The sequence below is a fragment of the Poromitra crassiceps genome, assembly GCF_964638095.1.
Source record: "Poromitra crassiceps genome assembly, chromosome: 15".
In the NCBI taxonomy this organism is placed as follows: domain Eukaryota; kingdom Metazoa; phylum Chordata; class Actinopteri; order Beryciformes; family Melamphaidae; genus Poromitra; species Poromitra crassiceps.
In genome coordinates this window covers 31,630,809-31,645,738 of record NC_139634.1, presented here as the reverse complement: position 1 = coordinate 31,645,738, position 14,930 = coordinate 31,630,809, and the positions used below count along the sequence as shown (strand labels likewise).

Sequence of the window (14,930 nt, the reverse complement as noted above, 5' to 3'; positions counted from 1 at the left end):
TTATGGTTTTGTGTAGCATGAGGGCAGAGTGAAGGATCATGGGAGGTAAGGGTATGGGGGGGGGGGGGTGAAGGTGCTTTAAGAGGAGCATAGGGAGCTGTAGTATAACATAAGGTGACACGGTGGGGCGTCTGGGTAGTGCAGCAGAAGATTCCCTGCCTACAACACGAGGGTCGCAAGTTCAAGCTCCCGTGTTTGGACGGGCATCCATACAGGCACAATTGGCTGTGTCTGCGGGGGGGAAGCCAGATTAGGGGTATGTTTCCTGGTCGCTGCACTAGTGCCTCCTTTGGTTGATCGGGATGCCTGTTCGGGAGGGGAGGGGAACTGGGGGGAATAGCCATTGAAACTCCTCGCTGTCATGTGAAAAGAAGCAGCTGGCGACTGCACATGTATCGGAGGAAGCATGTTTAAGTTTGAGGGGTGGAGCAACGACCGAGACAGCAGGAGGAATGGGTCAGATACAATTTGTGAGATAATGGGAGAGAAAATCAGAAAGAAAAAGGTGACACGGTGAAAAGAACGGTTAACAGCGCACCTTTTCATCCGGCATGCTGCACCGCAGGTTTTCCAGGTATCCACTGATGTCGTCCAGGTCAGTGTAGCGCAGGAGGATCCGAGCAAAGTCCTCCTCGCTGATGGTGGGCATGCCTTTGGAGTAGGAGAGGAACTCGATCTCAAGGACTTCTGTCTGCAGGTTGTCCATGAATCTGGAGGAGAGGGCCGGACAGTAACTGTTGACAGGAACCGCCACCAGTAGCTCACACACAACACAAAGGAACACTTGACACGGAGACTGAAGCTACCGCGACGCATTCGAGTGTGTAATCAGACTAAATGGAGAAAGAAATGTGCCACAGAAAATGATTAATGAGCATTTTACACTGTGAGATATTATGTTTGTGAGGGATTGGTTATTAATTGCGGTGTAAAAGCACAAGAGGTTTTTTAAACGTACTTGTAAAAATCGTCAAACGTCAGCTCAGCTTTGCCTTTTTTCCCGAAGAAATGCACCAACAGTGTCGTCTCTGTTGCGCTTCCATCCACATGCTATCAGGGAGACAAGGTGTCATTCAATAACTGCATTATGCTTCCCCACAGCTTTCAATATCCATCCCAGATGTGACATACTGTATACAATCACTAAGAAAAAAGCAATCCCCAATGCACAACTCGTAAAAATATGAACGCACCCAGTCTGTCTCTAAAGATCGGAATGTTCTTTCCATCTATATCTGGATGTTTTGTTCTATCACATTTCCACAGCAAAACATGGCAACAGCAGGTAAACATTGGCAATAACATTCATGTAACCGTGCTGAACGGTGCTGAAAGATGTTAGTTAATAGCCAGGTTCAGCCATTAAACAATTACTCAGAGTTCATGGTTAATATTTGACTGTGACTGAAACCGGTTTTGTCCACCATACATGCAAGCAGGTTCAGTGTAGTCTGGCAACATGCGCTCCCCTTTGTTGCAGATGCTGCTTCTGTTACAAGAATCTTTAAATATGTATTGTTACTAATGAAGAATGAAGACAGATCTATAAAGACTTGTTCCACTGTGCTCTCACAATACATCCTTTTTTGTGTGTGGATTACACCCGTTTTCTCCCCACTTGTACTTGGCCAATGCCCCCCTGCTGTCCCGGTCGTTGCTCCACCCCCTCTGCCGATCTGGGGAGAGCCGTAGACTAGCACATGCTTCCTCCGATACATGTGCAGACCCCAGCCGCTTCTTTTCATCTGACAGCGAGGAGTTTCACCGGCAGGACGTAACGCGGGAGAGGATCACGCTGTTCCCCCCAGTTACAGTCCATGCTACCCCCTCATATCACCTAGTAGTAGTATAGCACATCTGATAACAACTGGGAGCACTGCAGTGAATGAAGAAGCATCTCTACCTCGGTGAGATCAGAAAACAGCGCCTGACTCGTGCCCCGCTTGAGAACATCCCACATGCCACGGGCCTCTACATGCTGACCATCTTTTTGAAGGACCTGTGGTGGTAGTTGAAGCACAGCTGTTAGGGGGGTAATACATCTGGCAAACGTTACCTAGATTAGGAGTAGGAAATACGAACAAAACAGACAGACAGTCAGGCAGACAGGTAGGCAGGCAGACAGACAGATAGACAGACAGACAGACAGGCAGACAGACAGACAGGCAGACAGACAGACAGACAGGCAGACAGGCAGACAGACAGAATGCACACTGCGGCAGGCAGGAGGACAGAGGTGCACGGGCGGAGCAGCAGGCATAAATGGGAGAAAAGTTGGCAGACAGAAACGTGAACATACTGTCCATAGAGTCAGACAAACAGCAAGATAAACAGACTGATTGACATGCATCGAGCTATCTGACATCTATTCAAACAGGCAGAACAACAGCAAGACGCTATGGGGGAAGACACCGACATATCAGAGACGGGCTGGGTGGAAAAATAGTCCATCAAGCCTGTCTGCCCTGCGGTGGTGCCGTTTGGCAGGAAATTTAGCCAAGACAGCTGCCTATGTCCAAGGCACACAGTACAGGGTGTGAAACTCGAATAGTGATTCATGCCAGGTTAACTAGGCAACCGAACCCGCCCAATACGTCATCATTTGATACTTTAGCTGTGAGCTAAATGCAGGTTTATGGTGTGCATTTCCTCCACTCTCATGAAATGGGGTCAGATTGTGAGTAAATATAGTAATTTCTGGAACGATTTCACGTCTTTGTTCATTGTTTGCGAGCGCAGTGGCTCCCGTGTGGCAGAGGATGGTGCGGGCTAACAGTACAACCTTGCCGATATGTTGAAATGCACTGGCAGCGCTGCACGACCGCACAAAATTGAAATCTCTCGACACGTTTTCGAGCGTGCGGTTCTGAACACTTTGCGCTGCGGCGCCCTCTGAATGCTGAATGTGGAAAGACTCGAATAAACAAGGAAGCCGCTCGGCGCTGTATTTCTCAATGAAGTCATGCTCCCAAACTGCGATTCACAAATCATTATTATTATCATAGTTTATGCTACACGCCCTTGACACACTCCCATCTGCTGTGGTGCGGAAGCTAGTATTTCTGCTGCCACGCTGATTCACAACAGTCGACAACAATTTGCTTAAGTAATTGATTCATGTCATGCGCAACAAAAAAGATCACAGGCAATCGGTGTTGTTTAGAAAAGCTATGATTTGTCACTCCAGTTATGAAGCAAACTGTGTTGAAGCCTACTGCTTTCATTCTGTTTGTTCAACCCGTCACTTCTTGCCCCGTCTAGATGCCTCTCAAGTCTCGACATCACCTCACTCAAACGCAATATCAACACAATCGACCAGAGACAACCAGTCGCACATGTTCTTCTCAAGAATGGCTTGCTTCATTTCATAATATTTATTTATCTTATTAGATTTTTTTCCCCTCATCTTCCACCACGCCTGAGGGGGGCTGTGAGACAGCTGATAAAACAGCTCTTCCTCTGCGCTTCATGGCTTTTCACCAGAGAGAGAGGGAGATTTATGACTTGATCCCACAGCTAATTACGGACAAGTCTTTAATGTGCCGCGCTATTCCCATCTCGTCCCATGAAAAGATCCTGATACGCTTGTAATTAGAATGTTGGGGAAAGCCCAACCGCACGCGGGCTTGAAGACATGCCTGTTATGTGTTTCTGAAAAGATTTGACTTTTGAACTTTTGCTGGAAAGACACCTTGAGTAGCGCAGAACAAATCAAAACAAAAAAGACACACCTAAACCCAAAGTCTTCAAACAGTATCTGTAAAGCTGCAGGCCGAGCTCTCGTGCGCGCGCGTGTGTGTGTGTGTGTGTGCGTGCGTGCGTGTGTGCGCGAGCGCGCGTGTGTGTTGAGTGCCTTTCACACACTGCGCCTTCTCCCTGACTGGCGTTGCGATCTTCATGGTCAAACCCACCACAAAAGGTAACCTGAGCCCAAATACCACTCTTGAAGAAACTGTAAAAATAAAACATGGGGGTCTGGGAGAAACGTTGTCAGTCTTCAGGTAAGAGCTTTTTGAAGTGGAATCTGCGCGCCTATAGCTCGGCCAACACTGACAAAAGACTAGTACATAAATCATTTGTGCTGCTGGGGCCATCCACAAGCCAAGACTACCACACACACACTAACACTAATACTAATACTAACACACACACACACACACACACACACACACACACACACACACACACACACACACACACACACACAAAGATGTCAGATAATGTTGTAGCAGGCGATGTTTCTCAATTTCAATGTGAACGGGGTTATCTAGTGTTAACGTGTCGACAAATACGCACGGTGTCAACCCCAATGATATGCGTGTTTTCTGTGGTAGCTCACTACAAAACCGTTTCTTAAAGGATAAATTCACCCCAAAATGAAAATTCTGTCATTACCTACTCACTCCCATGCCGATGGAGTTTCCCAGTTACAGTTACAGCATTGTGCTTAACAATTGAAGTGCATGGTGACCAAATTTCAAACGTAAAAAAAAAAAAGCCTCCTGACTTAATCCAAGTCTCCAGAAGCCCAGAGATGCCAAGTTGACTTGAAAAGATGTCATTTACACTGTGTTTTTAGCTGATATCTTCGGTAACCCTTTATTTTACAGGTCATTAGTTACTATGAACTATTTGTAATTAGACATGAACACCAATGTAATTATGAACACTATTGTAATTACACAGTAATTCATTAATTCATTCATGTGTAGTTCATATGTAGTTACATGGTACCGGACCTGTAAAATGGAGTGAGTCTATTCAACTGTAGTTCATATGTAGTTACATGGTACCAGACCTGTAAAATGGAGTGAGTCTATTCAACTGTAGTTCATATGTAGTCACATGGTACCGGGCTTGGGACAGAGATTGCTAAAACCCAGTGGTGGATTTGACCAATAGACCCTTTTAGAGTGGACTTTACAGGGTTAGTTGCGCACGCATCGCGGTATCCAAAACTCAGAGGAACTCAAGCCGAAACGAGAGAGATCCCCGGAATACAGGACAAAGACGTCTTGTGCCGTATGCGTATAGACACTTGACATTCCCACTAGGAATATGACGATGTCCGGCACTGCAACTTTGGCAAAGTATTGGATCCTAGACCCATCCTGACAGTGAGTACGGGTCAAGAAACCTCACCCCCATTGAAAGAGTTAGCCTATTTGTGTCAGGTAACCTGTCTGTTGCTGGCGAAGCTTTAAAATACGTGGAGGAGGCGTCGGGATCGTCCATATTTCTATGACAGCTGAACCGCTAGTTGTAACTTTCTGCAACGAGTTCGGCTCCGCCCACAAAATACGTCATGGCTGTTTACAGACAGTGAAAGGGTCTATGTAATTACATTGGTGTTCATGTCTAATTACAAAAAGTTCATATGTAACTAGGGACCTGTAAAATAAAGGGTTACCAAGATGGTGCTGTACATGATGTAATTGTCAAGGCAATTTGGCATCTCAGGAGCTTTTGAAGACTCGGGGGGAGGGCGTTTGAAGACTTGGATTACACCATATGAGCAGTGTGGAGCCATTTTATGTCGTTTGTTTTCCTGTTGTTTTTTTTATGTTGGAAAGTTGGTCACCATTCACTTCTATTGTTTAATGCCGCAACAGTGTTTTGCTGTGAAACTCCAGGACTGTTTTGCGGACTAAAAAACGTCACCTGTCCTTCCATCAGCACGGGGGTGAGTAGATAACGACAGAGTTTTCATTTTTGGGTGAACTTATCCTTTAAGTTAAAGAGACATCATGCTGCAAGCAGAACATTACATGCAATATAGATAGATATAGTCCAGAGCGATACACATACACTGTGTGCCTGGGATTTCTGATGGCCGTACAGCTGCAGGCTCTGAAATGCAGAAGAGAACAACGTGGGTTTTCACAAGTGACTTTTTGTAAGACGAATATTGTTAGGAAATAAGTTCATAAGTAACAAACAGATTTGTAGCTGCGACCAGCAGCTCTATAATGGCTCATTTCCACCACATATAACAGCACAGTACAGCTCTACTCTACCTGGCCTTACTCGTCTCTACTTGATATAAGTCACTCTGTCGGTCGGTTGGTCCACAAAAAGTGCACCACCCTTTAAAGGGCACAGCTTTCGCCCTAGGAGGCTGAAAGTTGGCATGGAGGTCAAGTGTGTGTGTGTGAAGGTGTGTGTTTGTATTCGTGCCAATAGACCCTTTTCACAGCCACCATTTTGTGTCTAAAAGGCAGGAAGTTTCACAGGTGCACCAAAACCTTAATTAGGATGTCCAACTTCCAGTCCATTTAGGTGTTCCAGTGCTGGGGCCCTAATTAGTGAGTTGGTTGCACCTGCGTTTCCCCTGCCATTTAGACACAAAATGGCAGCTGTGAAAAGGGCTAATTGGCTAAAAGGGGAGCGGTGTGTTTGTGTGTGTGTGGGGGGGGGGGGGGGGCGCTTGGGGATTTCAAAATGCAGGATGGCAGGGGCAGAGGGCTGTAATTTGGCATGGAGGTCAAGTGTGTGAAGTGTTTATGTTCATGCCAATTTAAAAGGGGGAATTTCGGGTGGGCTGCCCCTGCCATCCTGCTTTTTGTAAATTTGCATATATGGTCGCAGCTATTGTGAATTTGGGCTGGTTCAGTCATACTGTGGTGAAGTTGCTACGGTCACGTGACTGGACCGGTGATCCCACAGTAGATGAATAATCCTATTCTTAACTTCATGAATGGACCCAGAGTCTCCATCAGCCCTACTGTGTTTTCTTCAAAAGAATCATCACATTTTGAAATCTAGAGGACCCATTGTGATGATCTTTTGATGGTCATACGGGCTTCGATTTAATATAAGACTGTCCCAAAGATGCCAATGTTTGTCCCTGGCCCATAGAGTAAGCTCTTCTGTGCTGTGTGTGTGTGTGTGTGTGTGTGTGTGTGTGTGTGTGTGTGTGTGTGTGTGTGTGTGTGTGTGTGTGTGTGTGTGTGTGTGTGTGTGTGTGTGTGTGATAAGACCTCAAAGCCTCCTTCATATCGCTCTATTCAAATCTCCCTGTTGACATCCACCTGCATGCTGTGTAAGACAACGCTAACAAGATGAAAGCCTGCAGGCATGTTTTACCCTGTAGGAACAGCGCAGCTACACACACGTTCTCTCGAGGAATATCAAAGTTTCACCTCGAGTCTTGCAGGCACTACAACTGCCAGAATAGCTTCAAATCTATGACTCAAGCCAAAGTCTCCACACCTGCTGAAAGACAGCAGTTCCAGCAACTCTCTCACCTGCCGGTCAGATCTATGCACATCGTCGTCAACTTCGTTTCTGTTCTTCTTCTTGCGGAAAATCTCCTCCAGCTAGTAAAAAATATATATATAGGTTATTATGCAGAATGTAATGCAACTAAGTGAAGGCATTTTTAGTTTTCTTAAAAGTTGAGGTTTGTACCATCAGGAACTCCCTCTTGTCCACCATTTCATTTCCATCTGCATCAAACATGTTGAAGGCGATCTTGAAGCCTGCATGGGGCTCTGAAAGCAGTCAAAACAGAATTATATTATATCTCTATTTTTCCTCATCATACATAAGAGATACAAATAGTTCCAACATAACTCTTCCTAAATCAGTAGAAATGCCTACTGACTTGTTAAAATGCAGAGCAGGAACAGGTACTCTGTGTAACTGAGGACACCTGAAACGAAGAGAACAATCAGTCAAACCGAGAAACAAAAAACCAAAAAGTTCCACTTCTTCACACATTAGACGGCATCAAACAGCGCTAACCCGTTAGCTCAAAGTGTTTACAGATGTTCAAAGTCATGCGGCCAAGATGAATAAGCCTCCCCGTTAAGCAGTGCAACGCCTTCAGACAAGAGCTAATCTCCTCTCCTTCTCATTGATAACATCTTAAAAGGTGCCTTTTCCCTTCACGCTCGGTGTTCTCACACTCACACAAACAGAGGCTTTACAAACTGAGCTGACCTATCTGAACACTAACCCAAACAAATTTAAGGCCTACGGCTTCTGATCGTGTTTGGCTAACAAGGTGTAATACATTCTCAAGTGATCTGTCGCTGATGGAGGATGCCCGATTCAGCTTGGTGTTTCTCCTTTGTTGTGCGACACGGCGAGAAGGGAAGAGTGAGTGTCAGGCCCTGTCTCTCCAGACTGGGGAGGCTCGTCCCCTCTGCCTCTGAAAGCATTCCCAAGCCTTTGTTTGCTGGGGAAAGATAGAGAATCCAGTGCAGATAGTTCTGGGTGAGTGCTCCGGGTGTTATGGGAAAAGAACTCAGGTACGGGGTTTGCTGGAGGGAGATCTCCAGAAAAAGGGCCACTCAAAAGGACTATGGGGGGGCGGGGAACAGTGGTTGGTAAACAAAGATATAATAACAAACTTTGCTCTGATGCTATAATGCCTCTGCAAAAGGTGTTGAACAAATCCAAGCTGAACAAATCCGGGGTTTAAACTATCCGGGGTGTGCATTTACACACATCAGGCTGGAAATATGCAGCATATGAGCTCAACACTAAGGTGTGAAAAAAAGAGTATTAGTGATGCGTGCCATTAGGGAAAAGTTCATCGAACCCCCCCCCCCCCACACCACCACCCAACAAAGTGCAAAGATCTTCTCGCCGTGGCTCCCCCTGTTTGGCAGGTAGGGCCTTATAATGACAACATATCTCTAGCTTCAAAGAGCTTTTAAGCTAAAATGGGTCGAGGGGGAGAGAAAAAGAAAGAAAAAACTTTTAAGATTCCAGCCATGTCTCACCAATACCACACACACCTTCAGTGTGGGAGAGGGAGCCCCCCCCCCCCTCCAGCCTCTGAGCTCAAGTAGATGTTGTTAGACAATACAAAGAATTCCAGAGAAACACTTCATACAGAGTGGCAGTCCCGGAGATGTAATCCAATGCCGTTCCTGGGCTTGGTAATGTCCGCGGTGATCAGGGGGGTGGCCGGCGGGACGTGCCTCGACACAGCCGGGTTCAAACAGCTCCCTCATTCCCCAAAGCCAGGCTTTGTTCGCAGATAAATCCCGTCCTTTTTTCCCTGACAAAGCCGCTACGTTTAACAGCAGGATTAAAAGGCCCAGATCCCAGCATTGGCACTTAGCTAAAGCAACAGAGGGAGCAGAACAGTGAGGCCTGACACACCACCAGGTTGTCTGACCCAACTGAGCGGGAATCTGCAGCAAGTTCAACGTTATTTTCTTTATGCACACTTACTATGAATTAAAATCAATATATATAAAAAGGGAGCATGTGGGCAATGTTTGTTTGTTTCAATTTTGTGTCCCGGTTGTCCCGGAAGTGATGTCACACACACAAGGAGGCATTGTGACATCACTGATGATGTCATCAGTGATGTCATAATAAGACTGATCATGTCATCAGTGATGTCATAAGGGGGCGCACACACACACACACACACACACACACACACACACTGATGATGGCATCGTGACATCACTGATGATGTGCGTATGTGAGCTGCAGGGCCAGCTGGCGAGCTGCAGGGCGGGCGAGGCCGCGCAGCGGGCGAGCCCTTGGAATCAAGTGCAAGATGCCTAGTTTTTCAAAAAGAGCGCAGGACTTGTGATTTCACAACCCATTCAGTGAAATCAGATTCTTATTCCAAACACGCCCGTGATCGCCCCTTATGTACCAAGTGCAAAACCATGTATGCTCACATGTACTTACAGGCTTTGAGGAGCCTGTGCAAAAAAAGTGTTGATTAACATTATGAACAGACTGTCTGTGATGTCTCTTCCTCTCCCAGAGCTGTCATTATTTGTTGAGCACGAGCGTGTCAACACAAACCAGCCCGCAAGCCTATCATATTCCCGCTGCTGCACGGACTCACGCACATTAACATTGCTAATTGTGGCTTCGCTTTTATAGTGACATGAACTGTGGTGAACCTTTTCATCACCTTCCACATCTTAGGTTGTGTGACAGGGTTTGGTCAATTGCGGGGTAAAAGGGATGCTGTAAATTTAGACTCAAAACAAAAAAATTCTCACTTTTTTTCTTTCTTTCTAAGAGTCGGGGGAAATAATTCTCTCTGTTTAGGTCCCTGCTTACGTTACCAGAGAAGCCTGATGGAAGCCTGATGGACAGATAAGATAGCATTTACAACTCACACTCTCTGCTCCGGATTATATAAGGAGAGAAAAATTGTAAAGCATGATATTGTGGACAACAAATGAAAGGCTTGAGAACATGATAGATTTAAAAGAAAGAGAGAAAGAAAGAAAGAAAAAAAGAAAAGCATGACCAACAGACCAAGCAGTAGGTTCCCCTACCTCGTTCACGAAGATTTCTAAACAAATTAGATGATCCTTTCCAAATAGGAGGGGTATCAGCCAGTATCTTCTCTAAGTCCTTCAAGAATACAAGAAAATCCCAAATTACTCGTTTCAAAAACCTCAGCACACTAGATAATCACATCTCAATGCAAACCTGGCACTATTACAGCGATTACAGAGGTCTTACACAGATAAAGAGGAGCTTCACCTTAAGATGAGGTGAGGTTCTTCGTTTATTGAGGATCTCTGGTCCTTTTGTGTAATTTAGCATTTATTTGCAAAGACTAAATAAGAGCCACATGCTAAGAGCCCAGAGCTATACTCACCTTCTTTGTGAGGGACTTCCATATTCTCTTACCTAAAAACAAAAACAAAACAAGGTTCATGGTTAATAGCTGACGGATGCTTGTGACTTAGACGTAATAACGCTCATACATGCTGTTCATACATTCTATAAATCCACATATTGTACAGTAGGAAACAAAAGTGAAAACAGGTGTTTTGTGTGGACAGCCATCAGCCGGACACAAGAGCGGACAGCAACACCGTGTGTGTATCAGGAAGGCATTCCAATCGTCAATAAAGCAGCAGATAAGGTGGAGGAGTCGTAAAAACCCCTGGCAGGGTAAATCACACGGCCTATCGCAGTGCTGCCACGATAACGGTCCACTGACACATTTTAAAGCCTGTCCCTAAAGCTGGGATTATGATTGCCTTATGATTGCTTGCTCTCTGGCAAAGTGAGGTGTCTGAATGTACAAGTGAAGATAAAGCTAAAGAGATATTCTCCTCCACGTACGCATGTATGTAACTCGTGCCCTGAATGGCAGGTATGGTTGTAAAGAGAGTTTTCATAAGATGCAGGTTTTATAGGTCTTTATAAGTCACGCACCATATTATTTATTGTTTAGACTGAAATATGAAATGATACAAAAAGGCCATTCACTTGACATGTGTCAGTTAACAACGATGGGTATACTGGTGCCTGCCAGAGGTGGAAAGTAACAAAGTACATTTACTCAAGCACTGCACAGTTTTGAGGTACGGTACTGGCACTTTAGTTGAGTATTTCCATATTGTGAGACTTTTACTTCACTACATTTCAAGAGGGAGATATTGTACTTTGTACATCAATACATTTATCTGACAGCTGTAGTTACTTTGCAGAATAAAGTTTTACAGCTCATAAAATATGAAGCACTTACAGTCCAAACTCCCCAACAGTATATGGAGCAGTTAGACCTACAACATTAAAATACTTCTTAAAAGTGAATAATGCATTTGAACACTTTGAAAGAGACCGTTCTTCACAATCAGTTATACTGTATAAGTACATTTTACTGCTAATACTTCTATACTTTCACTTAAGTACAATTTTGAATGCAGGACTTTTACTCCCTCCCTCCATTATGGTATTGCTACTTCTGAAATTCGTAAATGATCTGAGTACTTTTCCCACCACTGCTGTCTGCCCCCAACAGACACTCTATCAGTTAGGTTCAGTGCTGAAAGGCCATAACGTGTTCATCTTCTGGAGAAGACTCCCTCCTCCATCCTCCTCTTTACCCCACCCACCATCCGCCTCTCCTTGATGTGCTATCTCCAAAAACTGAACCATCACGACCATCACTGATGTATAATGGCCACATCCAAGGCCTTCCTAAGCATCCACGGGAATGACAAAAACAAATCTCTCTTTACAGCCACACAGTATAACCATAAAGCACCATGATTACTATTTCGTAACACATTTGCCATTAGCAACCAGAGAGCCATGACACAATGTTTGCTATTCTTCACATTACGGCTTCACATTTATGTCCCTCGTTACATGCCAGTGAAGCCACGTCTAAAACATCAGCAGCTCACAAGACAGACATTATAATCCATCAAAGTACATAGAAGGTCATTGTAATGCTATTTCACCAAAACAATCATATAAATCAATAATCAAAAAGTAAATAGAACGTTTGTATCGTTGCATTTATAAAACGACGATGAACTCAGACATCCGTGCCATGTTGTTTGGTTTCTCTCGGCCTCTGCGAGCTTGTTGCCACATAAATGAGCCATAAAAGTGGGCCCGCTGGTAAAGATGTCTATCTTTATGCAGGTGTTATGACTGAAGTACTCCAAGCCGCAACGTCTTCAGTGTCGCGTCACAAAGCCTTCACAACAAGTGCGCTGCAGAGCACAACAGCGAGACCTTTCACATCTCACGTCATTGGAGAATGGAGGAGCAGGCATTTTATCTGATGGCTCCTGCTGTGTAATTAAGCAAATGGCTGCATACAAATCGAGTTGATATTCGTCCACAGTGCTGGACCTTCAGTCAAAGATAATGCAGGTTCTGTGGCACCACACAGTTACAGTGCGGGCAGATTGAGAAGAGGTAAACGGCTTTTCTGCCCTATAACGCCAAAGAGCAGTGAGTGACTGCATGAGCAATCAAACCAAGAAAATTGGCATTCGAGTTCATCCCCTGCCTCAGCAATCCACTTTTAATGGTACAGCCTACAGGTATCATTTTGTTAATATGAAAGCTAAACTCTGGTCAGCACAAAATTGAAACAAATTATGGCACTTTAAAAGAATATCAGGTAACACGTCCTTGGTTGATATAATGATAACACTTTTACAGACTGGCTCCTACTTTTTGCATAAAATATCATGTTGGGAAGGAACTCTTATATGTGATTATATGTGATGAACAGATGACTCACTCTTGGGCTCGTTCAGAGTCACAGACTCGATGAAGTTGAGTGGAGTCATGTAGAATTGGCCCTCGAACTCCACCGAACTGAACAGGCGGAATCTGTTCTCATACGATGACATGTACACGTCCCCATCATCCAGTTGATCATACACCCTGGCCTGTAAACACACGCACACGCACACACACACACACAGAGACACACACAGACACACACCAGCATGAAATATTGCAAACGATATTGACAGCGATAATACCGTCTGAAAAATGCTTTTCATGAAATCCACTGAAACTGTTCCTGTCACGAAAAGCCTTGGTCACACGGGACAACAAAGAGGCACGAGCATTAACTCAGTAATGGGGCACATGTTATGTTATGTCAGCCCTATTTTTCATCCCGGGGCAGCAGATAATGTCCATACAAATGTTCAAACCCAGCCAGATCAGAAGGCCGGATTGGTGAAGACAGAGCGGATCTCTCTGTCAGGTGGCAGGGTGCCAGGTCCACTGGGCACAGAGCAAACACCCAGGGAATGTGTGTGCCCCCCTCTGCTTAGCCATTAACCCCCCCCCCCATCCGACCGCCCCTACCCTCTCATCAAATGTCAGTCGCTCCGCCAAGCCCGCGTGTCCAGTTTCCTGTGTCGCTGGATTCCTGCTGTCTGTAGCCACCAGTCAAGGTTACCTCCCTCCCACCCCAGGGTGCTGAGCGAGGACATGAGGGGAGGAACACCAGCGTGAGGGAAGTGTGCAAACCAAACCCGGCTCACGGTTCACATATTATTACATATCCTGTAATCTGTGAAAGGCTTTTCAACATTGTCAGCACACACGTCAGACCTAAATAGACGGTGTAATATGTGCAGTAATACTGTATATGCAGTGTGTCACTTCATGTGTTTTTTCTAGAGGACAGATAAAGTAATCATACTGGAAGTGTTTGTATGTACATAGATCGATAGTGTAGGCTATATAGATTAATAAATGATTAATCTATTTTCTTCTCATTTGCATAAGGTAAGCATAACGATTAATATGCAACACATGAAGAAGAAAGGGCAGCGAAAGGTTTATTACGCTATAATTAGGTCACGTGACCTGAGAATAAACGCCTTTGGCCATTTTGCCATTTCAGCACCAAAGGTCGCGGATAGCTCCCCCGTGATGACGGGACAGTAGGCTGTCGCGATTTTTGTGCACGAAATGAAGCATTATCTCTTCAATCTATCCATGCAATTATCTCTGCATGCAGTAATGTCTGCTGACTGCTGTGCTCAGCTACTACTACTGCTAGTGATTATGTAGCCTAAAAAAACAGCAAATCCGTTGTCCGTTGATTCTCAGATTGCACTGGATCTTTTTTGCTACAGGCATGCTGCATGTTGTCACCAAAAGCACCGGCAGCTTGACAAATGTCCCACTGTACCTTATCGGTCGCAGAAACCGATGGCAATGCCAGATGCAGAACCCGAGCCTCGACGTGGCTTGCCAGTCCCGTGCGCCTACCGTCAAACGAATAGAAATAATAATAGGCTGAGCCGGTGACGCATGCTCCTCCAGCAGCTGCGATAAGTTTCAGCGCCTTTGTTGCCTTGGTGGATGTTTGTTTCCGGGCCGTACATGTTCCCGATTTGGAGATGTTGGTGAATGTGGAGATAAGCCTGCGCAGGGCAGCCATGGCTGTTTATACTGAGGTGTCGCAACGGGCCGCCTGCCTGCCTGCCTGCTGCGACGTTCCCTCGCGAGACATGCCGTGGGTATTTTGCCAGAGGACTGAAGTGGCTCTCAGATTAAAGGGCTTCACTGGCGAGAGTGAATAAGGAACATGGTCTTTGGAGTGGAGGTGATTGTGTTAATTCTCAGCTGTTGTGAGTGGGTTTTAAATTGACTGGGCAGTGAATTTGTGTTAAATTAAATTTGGAGTGTTGCAACGCAAGTCTACTCAT

At 45.2% G+C, this 14,930-nt stretch overlaps 1 protein-coding gene across 1 annotated transcript in view; it reads right to left on the bottom strand.

The window, feature by feature from the left end:
• The window catches only part of micu3b (mitochondrial calcium uptake family, member 3b), a gene marked incomplete at both ends in the record, with an annotated part of 18,327 nt that extends 3,665 nt beyond the window's left edge, over positions 1 to 14,662 (bottom strand). The window contains 11 exons of the mRNA XM_083652412.1: positions 539 to 710; positions 959 to 1,050; positions 1,904 to 1,999; positions 5,809 to 5,850; positions 7,248 to 7,319; positions 7,411 to 7,493; positions 7,607 to 7,654; positions 10,269 to 10,347; positions 10,598 to 10,629; positions 12,995 to 13,145; positions 14,411 to 14,662. Coding sequence (XP_083508538.1) covers positions 539 to 710; positions 959 to 1,050; positions 1,904 to 1,999; positions 5,809 to 5,850; positions 7,248 to 7,319; positions 7,411 to 7,493; positions 7,607 to 7,654; positions 10,269 to 10,347; positions 10,598 to 10,629; positions 12,995 to 13,145; positions 14,411 to 14,662 — 1,119 coding nt within the window. The remainder of the gene's footprint in view (positions 1 to 538; positions 711 to 958; positions 1,051 to 1,903; positions 2,000 to 5,808; positions 5,851 to 7,247; positions 7,320 to 7,410; positions 7,494 to 7,606; positions 7,655 to 10,268; positions 10,348 to 10,597; positions 10,630 to 12,994; positions 13,146 to 14,410) is intronic.
• Between the last annotated feature and the right edge of the window lie 268 nt (positions 14,663 to 14,930).